This window comes from Corapipo altera, unplaced genomic scaffold (assembly GCF_003945725.1).
Source record: "Corapipo altera isolate COAL_440 unplaced genomic scaffold, ASM394572v1 1, whole genome shotgun sequence".
Classification (NCBI taxonomy): Eukaryota; Metazoa; Chordata; class Aves; order Passeriformes; family Pipridae; genus Corapipo; species Corapipo altera.
Window position 1 is genome coordinate 37,278,429 of NW_020884873.1, and position 19,357 is coordinate 37,297,785.

At 37.8% G+C, this 19,357-nt stretch overlaps 1 protein-coding gene across 2 annotated transcripts in view; it reads right to left on the bottom strand.

The window, feature by feature from the left end:
• ANO6 (anoctamin 6) overlaps positions 1-19,357 on the bottom strand; it is an 87,053-nt gene that overhangs the window by 60,002 nt on the left and 7,694 nt on the right. For both annotated transcript variants that reach the window (XM_027661929.1, XM_027661919.1), the window contains exon 2: positions 224-300. In XM_027661929.1, coding sequence (XP_027517730.1) covers positions 224-300 — 77 coding nt within the window. The remainder of the gene's footprint in view (positions 1-223; positions 301-19,357) is intronic.

Here is a 19,357-nt window from a genome sequence, read left to right on the forward strand (position 1 = left end):
AATGAGTCCAGTGCCTGTGACAGCCTGTACTTTCACATCTGAGTCAATGACTTCAGGTAACTTTAGGGAAATGGGGACAACAGCTACTCAGATTCAACGACACAGATGAACTGCATGTGCTGTAAATGCAAAGGAATGCTAGTTTTCTGAACAGCTGCTGTCTGCTGCATATCTATGTGAGCATATATGACAGGCAATCAAGTTAAAGTAAAGAAGTACCCACCCATTCAGCAGTATGAAGGTTTTGCTGATCCGGCACAGTTCCGTAAGTAGGAATAATCACCTGGTTCAGTTCCAAGACTAAAATTAAACATAAGAAATTACAACATTTTAGCATTTTGTGTGGTAGGTTTTTTGGGTTTGTTTGTTTGTTTTGTTGTGTTTTTTTGGTATGTGGGGGGGTTTTGTTTGTTTTGGGGGTTTGTTTGTTTTGGTTTGGGGTTTTTTGTTTGTTTTGGGTTTTGTTTGGTTTTTTTAATTATTATTATTTTATTTTTATTTTTAATTAATGGTTTGTGGAGAAACCACTTCATTGCACTTATTTAGTGTTTCAGAAATGGAATGACTGTGTCTCACACTTCAGTTACAATCAGAAGGTGGTAAGAGAACAAAACACCAGGTAATGCTAGGAGAGCATCCTGACTATTCTACAGTAATGCAAAGCATCCCTTTACTATTATGCACTATTTAGTGTTTCAGAAACTCTGTGCACGCTCTAGCAGAAGTTAAGTTTATCTTTCAGTGAATAAGGGTACTAGAACTGGCTCCACCTGCACAAATAACCCTAGCTCATGCTGACTGTACTTCTCAGGCAATAACAAATAACAGTACCAGAGAACTCTTCACAAGTCCTGAAATAGGTGTGGTAGATCACAGTGATACAGTACACTGCTACAGTGATACTGTAACATTGATTCTATAACACATAACCTAAAAACACACCTATACTTCAATCACGTAGCTAAAGGGAGAAGACTGCTTCCTGCCTATGCATGGCAGGCAGATGGATCCCATCTGTTATTTTTATATCATTAAAACAGAGATATGTCTTAGCTAAGTCTGTCCTGCACTGAGGAATGGTCATGGATAACAATGGTACCTAAAAGTCAGTGTTGTCTGGAAAGGATAGCTTCAATGTAACAAAAAGTCTATAATACTTTAAGAAAATCCCCTAGCTCTAAAATAATCTAATCTATAGTACTTTTAGGATAGCTAAACACCAATTAGATACAATGCCAGGACAAACATAACTGATATGCCTGGTTTTGTTTTGATTTGTGTTTTTTTGTTTGGTTGGGTTGGGTTGGTTTTGGTGGGTTTTTTTTGGTTTTGTTTTTGTGTGTGGTTTTTTCATTTGTTTGTTTTTGTTTTGTTTTGTTGGCTTGAAAACTTCATTGATATATGGCCAAATTCTCAAGCAAATTCAAGAGGTTTTTTTTTTCACTGATGGTGCTTATTTATACCAGCTGAAGATCTGTCAAAATACTTAGAGCACAACAAGCTTACTCTTTACAAATCAACAGAATTCTCTCATGGCATTTAAGCAGCTGAATTCTTCAGTTTAATAGAGTTTGGTAGGGACTTTGTTCCAGGTGCTGAGTTGTCAGTTTCCACATCTCTTCTGTGCTGATAGTATATGCTCCAGGGAGGAGACAAAAGCAAGTCCACGTATTTTTTCTGAAGCATTTAAGCCACAACCCAAGATCTGCCTAGTGGAATAATCAACATCTGTGAGCTATCAAAAACATTAAGATCTTCAGAAATGTTTCCCAGCATTTAAAAAAAGTGCAGGAAAACGCAGAGCAGTGCAGCACACAAACATCACATGGTGAGACCATAACATGAGGATTCAGAGGACACAAGCATCTCTCAGCAGCTACTGCAAAATTGCTGAATATGTGGATCATTATGTTTTAATGGATTCACCTTAGACTAGGGTGAGAAGGGCAAATACATATTCTTGACATCAGTGTAATGGGTATCCCCCCACATTTGTTAGGGCATTCTTTATTCTCTATCTGGACACAAAGATATCCAAAGTGCTTCTGAAAACCCACAGAAGAGGGAATGTTTCTTGCTCTGAAATATAAGCATTTGCTCTGAAACTCTATGTGCCATTACACAACCCCCAAATATGTGGATAGAGACACAAAGACTTCTGTCAGCCACTGAACTGCAGAATCAGGAGTTAAAATCACCTTTTTACTAAGTAAGCACACCCCCATCATTGCTGCTGTCCAGGAAACCCTTCAGACAGAAGTGAAGGTTGAAGTGTGGAATTCACAGCAGGCAGAATAACTCCACTTATCCCGAATCCTGATGGGTCTGAGGCTCAAGAAATATCCTTGAGAAATTTTATGTGAGTACAATTTGCTTCTGCCTCAGTGTCTCTGGCTAGCATATCTTCCACCTGATATGGTATCATGGAAACTTTATAATTTTATCAATAGTTAGCATCTTAACACATTTGTACATGAAATGTGCTCAGTACAGTCCCTGAGTCATTGTCCCAACGAAAAAACTTATACAAAAGGGATCTGTGACTCATTTTTTGATGGGACAGTAGCCCAGAACTTTTCTCAAGTTAACTACGGATTAATGTATGTGTGAAGCCAAAAATACAAAGCCTTGACACTACCTGAATATGTAATTAGATAAGATTTGTACTGGCTATGCCAATTTGTGCGGTTTTTAGCTGGAAGAGACCATTTTAGTCTCTCAAAAATACAGAAGTGGTACCTGTAAAAACTCAGCTGTGCCAGAAAAAGTTGCACCCACACGAAGTGTTTCTTATACCCACAAAATCACTTCATTTATTTCTACCACCTCCCTGTGAGCATTATGGTAAAGTCAGTTTTAAGTATGGAGGAGAAGAAAAACGTTGCAGCACAAAAGTTCGTGGCTAGACATTAGGAAAAGCTTTCTAACAGCAAAAACAGTAGAAGGAAGTGCTGGAGAAGGCAGGTGAGGTCATGTGAGATCTTCAACATCAGAGATTATTCCGTACAGATGTATTAAGTATCCTCGAACAATCTAGGCCAAGTTGAATCTGGCACGAACCTTGAGAGGATGGCCTAGATGAGCATTTGAGGTCTTTCCCAGACCCAGTTTCTTCTGAGCGTAAGCTTGGTCAAAGTGTTCTTGTAGTTACAAAGGCCACTGTGCTGAGATTTTATATTAAAATAATAGTTCTGCTTGCCTATATCTTCTTCAGAAACATTATCATTCCTGTTAATGTTTGGGTCAGACTACATCAAGTGTAGATGTTTGTGTTATACCACCCAACCAAGTAAAGCAAAGAAGGTACAAGGGAACAAAGAAATCTACTGGGTTGGTGGCAGCATAGTCAGATTATAATTGACCGATGCATCAAGTTCTATCTTCAAGCAATCTTGGCAAGATATGTTTTTGTCAGAACATGTAACCTAATTTCTTTGAATTATAATTGTAATTTTGAGTGCCCCCTTAGTGATACCAGTTGGTCTTTGATCTAGTCCTCTCAAAAGATGCTGTTGTAAAAATTTTAAGTACTGAATACATGCAAGCTACTTTACAAGATGGTCTTGGCTCTGTAACAAGGACATTGTCAAACATGCCTGAAGATGTTAAACTTTTTGTGACAAAGAAATTCTTGGCTATCACTGATTTCCTCTCAAATGAAAATAATTAGAGGTGAAAAAGGGCAGCAGCACTCTTTAAACTTGTAAATCACTTACATTAAGCCAAATAATTAGGAACTAAATTATTTTGAGAAGTCAAAAAGATTTTACAACACTAAACTCACAGTACCTGGTAATTCAATAAGCCTGCAAGGCATTGCTAAGAACAAGATCTCAGCCCTGGCACTGAACATGCATGGTATCTCATGAGCAATCATGAATGCAAAGCAGGAAACAATGCCTGAAATCTGCAGGCTTTGCTGCTTTGCTATAGACATCATATCACCTCTTTTTTTGTAAAGTATTTTGTAAGAGTGCTGACTGTCTGTCACAGAAGTTTAAAAAAGTTTAAGTCCCAAATCCTGTTCTTAGAGGGTGAAAAATAAATTAATGGAACATTGTGCTCTCCTAAGTACAAAACTGACGTGCTCGAGAACACCCACTCAGCCCCTTGGTGAATTTGCCTGCAGCATGGAGTGTCTCCTCCACAAACAGGGAAGTTTATAGTATGGTTACAGAAAATGAGATGTTGCAGTGCTGGGGCACATACTCTTATCTGCATTTCCTGGCTCCATGCACAGTGCTGTCCCACTATAGTGCAGGTGGAAAGCATAAGAGGAAAGGGTAGCAGGAATTACCAAAGCAGAACACTCTAGCTTCGCTCACAGGCCTGCCCTCATGTAGTCCTGCTGTAGCAACAACGTTCACTGCACACAGAAATGGACAAATGTTAAGTACACAATTAGACTCACTTAGGTGTTTTAGGCCTCAAATAGATTGTGAAGAAAATTAGTATAATAACAAAATATCTCACTGACTGGAAAATAACAGGAAATATTTACATGCAATTTGTATCTGAATTGACATATTTCCTGCTATGTTTGATGGTACTGTCACCACGTTAGAAAAGAAAAAATAGTAATTAGTAAAGACTATAAGTTCTAATGAAAATCAAATTAAAAGATCATATCAGGTTCGCCACTATGAGGCTCAGAGAACTGGATGGAGTCAGATTGTTCCCATCTGCTGAGATAAACAAGAAGATGCAAACGTTGTAGGCTTTGCCCAAGTAGTGCTTTCTAAGTAGAGCTGATTCTGCATTACACGCCTCCTCAGAAGACTGTGGTAATACCTCCCCATCTCAGCAGGCTGCAGTCGTGGTAGCAAAAGATCAGTTTCACGACATTGTCAGGCATGGCACACAAGAGGCAAACAAGCAAAGAGCCTCACCTCATAAGTACTGTCTCAGAAGGAACGAAAAAGCATGACATAACATACAAGATACGAACTGAGTCCTGGAATGAATGAAAACTACTCTGAAGCCCATCATCTAACCAAGTTTGTACTGGTTTTGGCTGGAAGACAGCAAAGCACAAACTACTAAGAAGAAAACTAACTCTATACCAGACAAAAGGAGGAGAAAGTCAAATTACTTTCACCTTATTTCACAAAAAAAAAGAAAGAACAAACTACTGCTGTCTAAAATAACACTAATGCTTCAGAGAGATACCTCTTCTCAAACCATACCCAAGATAGGGTACCACATAAAGAGAGGGCAATCACTGTATCAAAACTGTGGAAATAAAAATGAGGGGAGAGTGGGTCAATCAGTCTAAAGATCCAGTCATTCCTAAACACCTGCTGGGGACTTAAGAACATACAGCCTTCTGCCTCTTGCTCTAAAAATGATAAAATTATAGTGGATTTCCTGGCTTTTGTGGAAAGAAGGGGGAAGAGGAGGGGTACAAATTTATGCCCTGTTGTTTTAAATACTCTAGAAGATTAAAAAGTGAAAAACTGACAACACAAAGGCGTTTCCCCACTGAGCAAAGATTTTGCTTTTCCAAATCTCTACGATTACCCAGAAAGCGAAGATACTGTTATAAACATGACTACAAGGTCTGAGGCAATGAAAAAATAAAACTATGTATAATTTTATATAGTATATAAGATAAATTATTACATACAAATAGTTAATGAATAGTGTATAAATTAATATATTAAAATATTAATAATTAAAATATCATACATAAAAGTACAAATTAATCTAATAGCTATTCCTTAAAAAAAGCCTATTAGAACAGATCACAAACTATTTTAAGAGGCTGATCATAGAACAAATATTTTTTCATTTGAATGTAAACTATTCAAGCCATATATATAATACTTGCTGAAATCAAGTGAAGCAAAGTAAAACCTTTGCAAAAATCAAGTCAAATTTTTCTGAAAACAGAAACTGTTGGATTGATATACTGGTTTTTTGAAAGCTACAGTCTTGCTGGTGTAAAATATTTCTTTTTTGTAGTTTTTTTCATATGTTCAGTTCCTTGTACAGGAGTACTCTCAGAGCTAACAAACTATTTAGGAATTGAAAAAGCAAGAATATGGATTTTCCTTTTAAAATATTTGAATCAAAAAAAGAAAGAGACAATGAGATCAATGGCTACAAAATAAAATTACTCAAGGCCATTAAGTTCCTTGAGCTACTTCCTTTGTTGAAAAAAATAATTTTAAAATGTAAGATATCCTCCTTATTATCAGGAACTTTTTGATGATTAAAGGTCTGTCTGGGTTGAAGTGACTTTTCCAGACTAGTGCTTCTCTGGGATACAGTCTTTTCTCCATGCACATATGAGAGCAGACATTATAAACACAAATTATCAGTGGTTTCACCTCGTTCCACCCAAGTACTGTAGGCTTGCATTTAGTAGCAATCATTTTGTTAAGTTCAGTTCTGTGATTAGAATGTGTTTAAATTATTTTATTTCATATTTGTAGAACTCATTTGAAGAATACATGCTACTGAACTCCACATTCTTCACTTTCAGAAAAGTTATGTATTTTAAATTAAAATTATTTTTATGTCAAACTATGGCTTATTTATAGCTAATAAGAGATGTATACAGCTGCCTGTCTTGTTCTCTTATAGTCACCTGCAGGCTGACAGTGCATGAGAAAACTGGAGACAACTAGTAATACTAAAATGTAGTAATGCTAAAATGGTTTTCCAGTTGTCAATAAATTACATTCTTTGTGCACTCACACAGTGCCGATCTTCAGGAATCATCAATCTAAAACCTAATCTATACCACATAATAAGAAGACATTGATTTTAATTTCAGATGCCCAAGCAAACCTAATATGAAGCTATAGCTAACATGAAGCCATGAAGCTGCTGGATCACAAATGAATTGAAATGGTTGTCTTGGAAGATGATTCTTTCTTGCTGGAAAGACTGTTCTTCCCATGAAGTTATCTTCTCTTACAGCTGTGCAAACAAAGGATGGGAACATGTGGTATGTGTTTCAAAATTAAATGCTCTTTCATGACTAACTCTAAACAGGAAAATATTCAGTTGGTAATATAATAGAGGGTAAACCCCCCATGTCCTGAAACAGCCAGCTCAGAGTCAGGGTAGCTCACCAAAAATAATAAAGTAAATAGCAGGCAGTTATAAAACAAGAAATTTGACTTTGTGGAAATGATTTTGCTCATAGCAGGGCCTAAGTATTTAAGAGGCACTGAATTGGAATGTTTAAGGGGCTCAGTAACCAAATGGTCAAACAGTTCTTGTACGTTCAGCTCAAAGTGGGCAATTGCCTAAAACCTGTGGCAAAAATCCTAAAACATTTCAGCGAGACCTGGACCAGCCCCATCTTCAGTTTCTAAAACAAATACTGGGCTAATGACGTTTTAGTTACAATTCTGTGATTCCAGAGTAATCAGCTGAAAAGCAAATGTTGGCTCCTGGTTTTCACTGCTGCAATGCATGCCAGAACCAACCTGGCTACATCCAGTAGGCATGTCTGACACCAGCTGACTGTAAATTACTGCAAAATTCAGTTGCTAATTGGAATATTTAAAACATGTTTTCTGAAGCTAAATAATTTACCCACCTTCAGCTGAAACGGTTGTCAGAAAGAATTATTTTGGCTCTCATCTGTCAATATGCAATATATAGATAAACAACCTTTGGTTTTAGAATGTATTAACACATCTACCTGCTATAATTTTAAACAGTATTTGGTGTGCTTTTTTGTGATTGTATACATGGCAAACACCTAGCTCACTTTGTCAGAGTACAAAATAATGGAATAAAGTCACTAAGCAGGCTTCAGACTGATAATCTTCTCAGACATTAATCTCAGGTTGGAATATGGGCAACAAATGAGTCTTCTAAAATTTTTCAATTAAAGTCTGCTTTGGTTTAATTATATATGGAATCAGGTAGCAAACTACTGTAATGTTGACTGCCAAATGAGCCTGTTTCATGATTCATTCAACCTATGCCACATTCTTACAAACTGAGGTGCACATATATATATATATTTTATTTATTTGTTTGTTTGTTTTTAAAAACAGTGCAAACATTGTCATTCCTGCTGTGAAAAAATCAAGTTCTTAGTTTACAGGGTTAAGAAAAATAATGACCTCAGTTACATTAAGAACATAAGGTAACATAAGGGATCAGCTGGATTACTGAATCCAGCACCAGCTTACACAAAACTTTGATTTTCAGTTTTGTTAGTAGGTTCTCAGAGAAAATTTTCTTTACTTGGAATAATATATTTTAGTCTGAAAAAGGGATCAAGAAAGCCAGATTGCTGCTTTTCTGCTGTGGCAAATAAAATCCAGGTGGCAGAGGATGAGATACTGTAATTTTAAAAACCCAAAGGGCATTGGGACAGATCTGCAGAAGGTATTAGGCATATAAAGTTCCAGATAAATTCCTGCTGATGTATTTAAAAGTGTTCAAGCAGACTGAGAGTTTTTAGGCCAAATTATATCAAACACAGCATATGGCCTGTAGTGACCAGAAGGAATCAATCAGTTTCATTAATTGATACATCAATTTCATTACTACAGTTAATATTTCCCTTGCCTAATAAATTAAGTGCAAAATATTTCATAATTGCACTTTTTTCTTATGTATCCAGCATATTTGAGACAACTAATAAACATGTTTACATGTTATTTTTACGGTTAATTAACTCTACTTACCAGTAAGATGCATCTGTATACAAGTTCAGAGTAAATAGGAACTATCTAGTAGATAAGAAAGAAATTATCCTGCAACAAATGAAAAATCAGAGTAAGTCTGCATTGAGCTATATACTTGCTAAAATCAATGTTTGTCTATGGAATCAAAGATGTAGGTCCCTAAAACAGGATTAGGCAGTAACCAAATAATTCAGTTCCAGAAGTGCAAATCAAAATCACAACTTTGCAGCTGCTGGCTAACAGGAACTTCCTGCCTTGCTGTCATGCATTGTGGGCATTTCCCTAGGGGTCATCAGGGTCTGTTTGAAAGCCTTTAAAATAAAAATTCAGGTAACTACATATTACAAAATGTAAATTAAATCAGTAACTGCAATCATTCCACTTTGGTTAATACTGGTCTACACAGTAGAAACTGGTTTTCAGGGTTCTTCCAAAAAAGAGAGATTTATCAACAAAAGGGGCAAGAAAACAGATCAATGAGACTTCAAACTCAAACTCACAAACACTGAAATAGTCCTGGTTCAAGACTGTTTGTCATTGCTGAATCCTTATTTTAAAGAAGACAAAGGAAAGGACTGAATCCTGGTCTTTCTGTTTCTGGTTTCTGACTATAAAACAGGTAAAAGGTACACAGCAATACCACTTAATCTAGTGCAGGAGATAATGGTGGATTTTAAAGCAAAGGAAACAATTTTTCATTATAAAACCCAAACTATTCTTTTTTCTTCAGGACCCTCCCTCCTTTTGCATACAAGATGGGGCTGCAATGACAATGACTCCAGATTTTACTAAATAAAACTTGTCTGTCTAGACCTTTAACTTACTTTTGTAAAAGACAGATAGTATATTGGGCTGTGGAAAGATGGAAAGGAAGAAAGATTATCTGACCATCAAAGAATTTGCATGTGGTCTTGGAGAAGTGGCCTGTGCTCCAGCTTCAGGATCTTATACATGTGATGCTGAGCAAGCTGCTCAGAAAAAGTTTTGCCCAGCTTTTCATGGTAGAGTTTTCAAGCCAACTGCCCAGGTTGTTACTGCCAGGAAGCTCAGCACTTTTGCACCAGAGGTGGGCACTTGTCACTAGGACAGATTATTTATAAGAGCAGGTTTAGATTAGATATCAGAAAAAAATTCTTTACTGTGAAGGTAGTGAGGCACTGGAACAAGTTGCCCAGAGAAGCTGTGGATGCCCCATTCCTGGAGGTTTTTAAGGCCAGGTTCGATGGAGCTCTGAGCAATGTGATCCAATGAAAAACGTCCCTGCCCATGGCAGAGAGGTTGGAACTAGATGATCTTTAAAGTCCCTTCTAACTGAAACCATTCTATGATTCTATGATGAAGTATGGTGTGGTATTTGGAACAGCAAGATTGGGAAATGCTCTTATTTCTGAAAAAAAGCATTCCAAAGCTTTTGTCATTCGTAAGCATTTTTCAGACAACTTTGTACAAAAAGTAGAGTTTATCAACCATAAACCCAGAATGGTGTTAAGACCTGACTGTACAAAAGTGATTGAAAATGAATTATTTTCTTGCAGCCCTACAGAAAGTGCATTCTAGGTATGCTTTCCAGTGGGATCTGGATCTCCCTGTTCAGTGTTTTGTCTTTGCACAACCCATTCAGAAGTGTTTTACATTCCCCACATCTTATCACTTCCGTAGCCCACATTCCTATCACAAGGGTCTGGATTCCTGAAACTCCAGGTCTCCCTAAAAACAGAGTTATGCAACCTGACACTTGCATCCTTGTTGGATATAGCGTTCAGTTGTGGTAAAAGCACCATAGAAACACAGAGGAGTAAAGGAACGAAAATATTCTGAGCAAGGCTTTGATAATTTGAGTTAAACAATGCTAGAAGTCATGCTCTTAATGAGGAAGATAAAAAGAAATCTGTAATTACTACCAGTTCACTGAATGAGGCAGTGGACTTAAGAGGAAAAAAGAACACTGATTGTTTAATTAAAAACTGTAACATGCATGCAAACAAATGGCAAGAAAATGGAAGTTGCCTGGGCAACCTTAATGCTGACATTGCCCAACTTCTAAATGCTCGACTTCATAACCTTAAAGTTAACATTTTTTAGACATAATATATTATTTAGCTGCAACCAATTAGGGATGCTATGACTCCTATTGGTAACCGGTAATATTTACATTTAAATATGGAGAAAGATTACTGCTGGCTATACTGTATTATTTAATTATACAGTCAGTTTAGAAACAAAATTATATCTGAAGCATTTGAGAGATTCCCTTGAGCAGAAATGATGTAACAATTATTACTGCAATTTAGCATGACTAAACTTTGCTGAAAGTCTAGAATTTCACCTAATCAGGCAATTTCATTTGTGGTCCATATGTAGGAGCACTCTGTGCTGCTGCAGAGTAATTTCAAAATGCACTGCAAGAAAAGTAATCATAATAACTGTAGACACTTTTTTTCATGGATCAAACTTATTAAGTTTTAAAAGTCAGTTCAGAATAATGTAATTAGTGTAAATTCAGCACCATGATGGAAAAAAACCACAACCAACCAGCGTGTTTTAGCTTATTACAATCACTATGAATAAAAGTTCTGGTTTCTGCTGAAAATTCAATTCATGATGACCATGAACTACAGCTGAGTAAGGTCTGACAACTTCATGCCAGGCAGCTGTGGCTTTGAAGCCACAGAGGTTTCTAAATTACTTTCTGGGAAAAGAAGCATTAACAAGAAGGATGCATGTGTGCTCACAGCTTTCTAATAACAGTAACGTGGGCAGATGATGGAAAATAAGAATATGCTCCCTCCTCCTGGCATTGAAAAGTCCATTCTTCAACTAAAGTTAAAAAATAATAAATGCATGTGAAAATACCAGCTTAACAAATCTGTACACAAATACATTTGGCAAACATGAAGGCAATAAAACAAACTCCAGAGTGATCCCTAGACATTTTTGCCTAGACTTTGAGAACCTGGAAGTAGAAGGAGGTAAGATTTCAACAGTCATTACAGTCCCCTAACAAGACAAGGATGGAAAAAATGCAGAGGGAGAAAAAATGGAGAGAGAATGTCATACTGGAGGTCCTGGTCATCTCAGTCCCTGGTAAAGAGCCCCCACCTTTAGGTGATGTGAGTGCATAAATCAGGTACTGCATATCTACCAGACCAAGCCTTGAGATTAGGCAGGGTTGACAATGCTATAAACTCTCCAAGGTAATGCCACCATCAGGCTCCACCTTTGGCTGCAATCAGCCTCTTATTGGGCTGGGTGATCTGTAATCTGACTTGTGAGCCCAACTGGTGGCTTATCCTTTCTGTTAGATGAGGAAGGAAACAGTCTACTGCCTTGTGGTCATTCAGCTGCAGGGTTTAGCACTAGTTCCTGGCTTTTGTCCTTGGACAGACTGCCTGCTCCCAGTCCTTGACTTTAAGTTACAGTGGAGTCACTGGCCTACAGCTTGCCTTCTGTCCATGTTCTTGCCTTGCCTTTTCACCACTAAGGGAATACTAAGGCTGTTCACCCCAAGGTCAGTGGTTCACATACCCCAGCCTCCTGGCACCAAGAGAATTCAGAGGTGCTTTGGGTCAAAACCACCATTCAATATTCTGAAGCGTAAGATGAGGGCACAGAGGCAGGGAAGGTCCCACAGTATATGATCAGACAAAAGTAGTATATTTTTTGTTTAGATCATCTTAAATGCTTTTGAAACTGCAACTGCTTCTTACACTTGACACTGGGAAGAGTATTAAGAAGGAGAAGCAGCAAGTTTTTAATCACCTCCATTCCATGAGGTGGCACATCAGAAATCTTCTCAAATATATTACAAAGTACTACACGCCCTGAGGCAGATGTCACAGATACCTGAGAAAATGTGTGAACAGTGCTGCACATGGGACAGTGAGAGCTTTTTGACTGCTTGACGTGCAATGATGTTAATAATGTATCGGGTATCTACCTAAAGATTTGTGCTTATAAGCAATACATATAGGAGGATTATTCTCTAGGGAGTGTCATACTTCAGATTTCAGTATGCTCATCCACCACCATTGTGAACAAGTCTTTCAGACTAAGAACAGTGGGAGCAGCTTTAGACCCAGCAAAGTAAGCACATGATAGTCAGTCCTGAAGGGCCGTTTCTAGTTTTCTCTAACAACTGCTGCACCTTCATAGAAAATTAGCCATCCCAGAATAAGTAAATTCACTCTAGGAACTCGTTAGGAAAGAATACGGGTGTATTTAAAAGTACAAGCCTCCTTTTAATTGGCAGAGAGAATAAAAATATGAAAAATAGGTATTTTGATAGCTTATCTCAGGAGGAAGCAAAAGAACTCAGGACTATAATGACTGATGAAAAATTACTAGCTTTGAGTCTTAGATACCATTCAGCTATAACAAAACCATGCAGCAAGAATAATGAGGAAAAAGCCAAACAGAAATTATCTTTTTTTCCTCCTATCTCACCTACACCACAGTGTAATTCCATGAAATCCTAAAAAAAGCCCACAGAAGAGGAAATGAAAGCTCTGCTTTGGAAATCATGGAAAGACGTTGTACTCTGATGTCTATAAAGAATCCTACTAAACTGTTTTACGATGTTATGACCATACCATATGGCAGTAACACAGGAACAATCACAGGGTTTGCTCTTTTTGTACAGCATTATAGATCTTTACGAGAGTACAACCAGTGCTGAGCAACCCAGCAATATCACTCTTCACAACCCCATTGCCACTGAGAGTCTAATCCATTTCTTCAAAACTGTGGAATTGAGGAGATGCAAAAAATCAGTTTTCCAATGAAAAAAACGCAAACTAACAAGCAGCCTCTACAGAGCTGTTTTTCATTTAAGCTAAGACTGCTTACACGCCTCATTATAAAATAGGGAAAATGCAAGTATGATGGGCTGCTAGGAGGCTAGGACCCTTGGCTGTGCTGAGTTTTGTTCTGTTTTTTAAGAGGAGACAACAGTGAATTTACTGCAGATTCTGGTTTTTGTGTTAAAGGTAAGAAGAATGATCTTTTGAGATGTGTGAATACAGCTCTTAGACTGTAAGACAAGAAGATACCAGAGAAGTCATCCAGTCGGATCCCTGTAACATAAGCCAGAAGATTTTATCTCCAGATTTTCATTTAGTTTAGTATCTGCAACCTGGAGCAATATTGAAACATGAAATCACTGAATGACTTCTCTGTTCCTCCTTGCTGCAGGCTGACACTTCACCTTTGCAGTCTGGAGCTGAGGAGCATCTTATGCCACTTCTCAGTGACATTTCTCTTCTGCATGAGCCAGATCTGTGAATATGAGCTCAAACTTGACATTCCAGGGGTCAAGAGAATGACTGGCCCTAAAAATGACACAATAAAACTGCAAAGAAAATAGTGAAGGATATGGAAAGAACTGAAAGATTCATCATGAAAGCAAATAGGACTTCTCTGGTGTTTATTTTTGCATGCAAGGTGTTCCTAAGGAATATCCTGATGAGAAGAATGGTTAATGGGTTTGTTCAGTGAACTGTACACAGAGAGAGATACAGAAGCTCTTCTGATGGACACGTTTGTTCTTAGAGCTCAGGATAAACATCTATCCCCAAAGAATTTAATTAAACTCTCCTCCATTCAAAGAAAAGGAACAAAAACAAAGACAAGGATACACCAAGCACAACTGATAAATAGAGTATTGTTGTTTCGAGAGATATTTGTGCTTTCATCATGAATAGCTTTGGAAAATAAACAACTAAAAAAACTCACACATACAGAAAAAAACCCACTTGGAATAGCAACCGCCAGTCTCTGGGGACAGAGATTGCAACATTTACACACTTAAATAACTTCATGGATGCTGCTGGTTCCACTCATCTGAAAAGGATCGTTCTCATATTTGTGTCACATTTGGCTTGTACTATGTGCCTACATAGATTAGTGCATAGAAAGGAGATGCAGCCTGATACCTTAGAAGTTTATGGTGTGAGGACTACAGGAGCAACCTGCAGGTAATCCTGTAAAAATCAAGATTCCTACCACGGGCTGAGACAAGTATGTGAGACTGTGGCAATGTAACAGCTATCAGAAGCACTACTTGGGCACAAACTTCATAAAACCTCATTGGTTGTATGATTTTTTTTCTGAGAAATTTCAGACAAGTTGGTGAGATCCGACCTAAATCAGCTCTGTTAAATGACAGTATTGCTGATATTTTAAGAAGTACAAAGGGTAAAATCAAGAAGCAGCACAAGCTGTTTATTATTCTTGTGTGAACACCCTCCCTCCCCTGCCTCAGTCTCATGCATGACCAGAACCTGGTCTGATAAACATGCATATCTCTGAAGACTGACTTTCTGCAAGACTGTGACGTAACACTTTGGAGGGGACTGTAGAGTTAGATCTCTGGTTAAAAGTTTGATAAGCTGTTTTATACCTGTTCCAGTGTTGAAGGACCCTGAGTGCCTTCTTGAATTGGAAGGTATTTTCTTCATTGCTTAAAATAAGGTGATTTTTGTCTGTTTGTTTTTTATCGCAGATCTACTAACACAAATCAGCTGTCCTTAGGCAGGAAACATAAAGAAGACAAGCCACTTTTACTTTTGTTATGAGACAGACTTGCCAAGCTCAACCTTGAGCATACAGTCAAAATTACTGTTCTATTACAGGGCGAATGAGCATACCATGCCTCACCTGTGTTTTACAGGAGGGCAGCCCACACACAGCAGTTGCCCCAAGCTCCAAATACAGTTTTTTTAGCAGGCAAGCTGATCCCTTGGTGTTCCTCACAAATGCCAAGCCTCCAGGCAGTTATGGAGCCTTTTCATTGGGAACTGAAATGATCAACCCAATTGTAATTGCAGATGGCTGTTTGGTTAGACTTCAATGCCTATGGATCAATGAGCTATCTAATTAGAAATCTTAAGTTTGAAATATATTTATAAAATTATACCCATTGCTATTAAATTTACATGTCTCAAAGGAAATATATTTGAATTTCTGTAATGAGTTTCTCAGCATGTTTGCTTTAAAGTACTTCCTACACTCAGCTGTTATAGAGTGTGTTCATAGGAGGGTCCTAAAAAGATATTTTTAATTACTTTGACAGTGAAAATATTAAGTTTAAAGTCAAAACCTACAGGCATTTTTTAAACTATTTTGTGTGTGTAGGTGTAAAAACTCCTGCTTGTAAGCATTCCAGGTGTTGGACCCAGAGCTTAGAAACAAACTGTGCTTTTGTTTCCTAATCAGGAAAACAAAGCAGTTTTGGCAGTTGAAGGAGTCTTCAGATTTTACTTCTAAAGTAAAAGCTGCAGCTTAACAATCAACTTCTACCTAAAACCACCTTCTTCTGTCCATAAAAGGTCTAAAACGGAGCTTTGCTCTTCCTGCAAACTCCAGTAAACTTACAAAACATCTGGAGTTCTATCTGGCTGGACTGCATTGCCAGGAAGCTTTTTCTCTACTCACTTGGTTATCAGCAAGGAACAGTTTTAAAAAAAATAGTCCAGCCCTGACTTTTATTTTTTGGGTCATATTAATTTTTCTTTTTTTTTTTTTTAATAATATATTACATGTTTAAGTCTTACAAAATATTGTAGGAGTTTTTGCTAGGCTGTTTGTCTTAAGTACTGCCATGAGTTTAGAGATTAAATTGTGCTTTAGTGAAAATTCTTTCTTGTATTTTATAGACAGCAGAATAATTAATGAATTTAATTATTTTTCCTAGAATAAATCAGTATATGCAGAGATGATGAAAGATTTACTAGAGATATTTCTTCCATTAGGGACTAATTCTGCATTTTCTACTATGAATAGCATTTACAAAAATAATGCTATTCCCACTCTAGTCAAAGGGACTGCTCACAAGGGTAAAGAGTACATTACTTGACCTCATCCTTGTTCATTAATGCCTATAAAAACTCCATTAAACTATTTAAGGAAAAAACCACATAGAAAAAGAACACTATTAAATTTACTAATATTGCACACAAACTAATAAAATTCTCTGGCAATGCTAGAGACCTCTGGATTATCAACTCAGACTTGTTATTATGTCTAACTGCAGTGCCAAACCTAGAGCAGTGGAATTATTTTTGCAAATAATTAATGAAATAAAGATGGAATTTTCTTCCTGCTAGATAAATTACCTATGAACACAAAGTAATTTTTACTATATATTAAAAATATGCATGAAAACGCCACAGATGAATTTTTTCAATTCGGCCACAGCTATATTACCTTAATCTCTTGTTATATCTTATTTTCCTGATAAACTCAATTGGAAGAAACTTTATGCCACTGCTTAATGAGTTCCTGACCAGATAAATAGGTGAACAGAATCTCAGAATCATAGAATCGTAGAATGGCCTAGGTTGGAAGGGATTTTAAACATCATCTAGTTCCAACCCCCAGCTGTGAGCATGGACACCTTTCCCTGGACCAGGTTGCTCAGAGCTCCATCCATCCAACTGGGCCTAAAACACCTCCGGGATTGGGGTATCCACAGCTTCTCTAGGCAACCTGTTCCAGTGCCTCACCACCCTCACAATAAAGAATTTCTTCTTGACAGCTGCACTGGCCAGCTCTCCCTGCATGAATACTGTCAAGAGTTCCTCCTCTTTCACTTTTAATTACTTACTTTTTTAGTCTGTACACAGATATCAACAGGTGTTTTGCATTCACTTCCATTTCCTTACTCTTTCCATCTCTTCAACACTTATTTTACCAGACACTCCAGTCAAGACCCTGCTTTGTGCTATGTGAATCTCTTCACTGGTCTAAGTTCAAGTGTACTTATCTCAGGCTTCCTCCACTGACAGCAACAGACCCCAGCTTCTCACAGGCAGGATGTGGCTCTTCAACTCCTCCACTGTGTCAGCACGCCCTTGGATTACTAATATCAGTTTCCAGCATCTTTAGCAGCGTTGCTACACTGCCAATATTTTATAATCACTTCTCATACGTTCCAACCTGGTCTGCAATCCAGATGACATTTTTTAGTTACTATTCCTCCCACAAAGGAAGGAAAGAATCCACAATATTTCATCCACTGAGAAGTCACTAATCTCATCCCCTTCTCCTGACACAAGTCCTACAGCATCATCACAGCATAGGAGGTGCAGGGCATCTCAACACAAGTGCTGCTTGCTCCTGCTCTCCCCTACAGAGTGAAGATTCTCTATCTGACTGTAATTTCTCGAAGTAGTAATAGTTGAGGGATAGGTCACAGGTCTCTGCTGCAGCCATGGAACAAGAACTATGATCTTTCAGCCTGAAGAGAAGGCTCTGGGGAAACCTTACAGTGTCATTTCAGACTTTTTAGTAGGGCCTGTAGAGACAGGACAAAGCATGATGATTTTAGACTAAAAGATGGTAGATTCAGTCTAGATATAAGGAACAAGATCTTAACAATGAGGGTAGTGACACACTGGAACAGGTTTCTCAGAGAGGTGGTGGATGCTCTATCCCCAGAAACATCAAGCTCTGACCAGACAGGGCCCTGAGCAACCAGATCTAGTTGAAGATGTCCCTGCTCATTGCAGGAGGGTTGGACTTAGATGAGCTTGAAAGGTCCCTTCCAACCCAAACGACTTAGGATTCTGTGATCTTCCTGTAGATATTGTGAAAGTCTTGTGATGCCTTGGCAAAAGATCCACCCAAGCTAGAAGCCCACAAGATAGAGACACATCGCAGACACTCAAGTTCACCAGGCGTTTAGCCTGCTGCACCACCTGGTCTCAAACAGCACTGAACAGAAAAGAGGTGGTGGCTATTTCCTCCAGAAGAACACTGGTGCAGCAGCTCATTCTAATGACTAAACTGTAAGCAGTCTACTATGCAAATATTTAATGTCCCATGATAAATCACGTCTAAAAAATGCTGGAGAACCTGACTAACCAGTTTAATGGGGCCAGGGGAAATCCATCATCAAAAAAATGAAAGGAAGGGAAACTATAAAAGCAAAGCAAAATCTGCTACTGATGGCAGTTCTTACAAACTTCCATTTTCAATTGTGTCTAAAGAATATTGATGAATAGTGGTTTAGTCGGAAACTATTTAATGTAAACACTTAATTGAAGGGCTAAATCTTATTCAGCCTTTATACAATATTATGAAACTAAGCTGCTGTTTCTATCATGAGGCAGAAAATCAAATAAAGAATGTTTATGCTCCAGCAGACTTGTAACTACACTTCTTAAAGTTCAGTTTCTGTTTTAATATATTTTATTAATTTTCCAATTTCATTTTGGTATTCATTAAAGATGTTTAAATGTGATCTCTTTTCAAAACCACTTGACCTTCCTCGTTCCTCCTGCTAAGGAGATTTGTGTTGGTATGAATCTCACCTTTTTAAAACATAACACACAGATTTTATTAATAATGTCTATTTTCATTAGCAAAGCTATCTGGGCCCTGCCTATTTTGCATTCAGTAATATTATGCCTTTCAGTAGGTCATTTGCTGCACAGGAGATGGACCATCTATATTGATAAGGTTTGGAACTAAAAGGCTAGTGAAGAAGGAAGCTGCTCTGACAAGGATGCAGGATAGGAACGGGAATAAAGGATTACAGTACCAATCGATGATATCCTGCAATGGAAGAATATGTGCAGGGCTGCCTTATGGTAATGAAAGTCTTCTCCTTTCCCTACCATTTGCTACTCAGCAGCCCAACCCTAATAAACCAACAACTGTGCTGGGTGAGTTATCCTCTCACATACAGAGTATGAAAC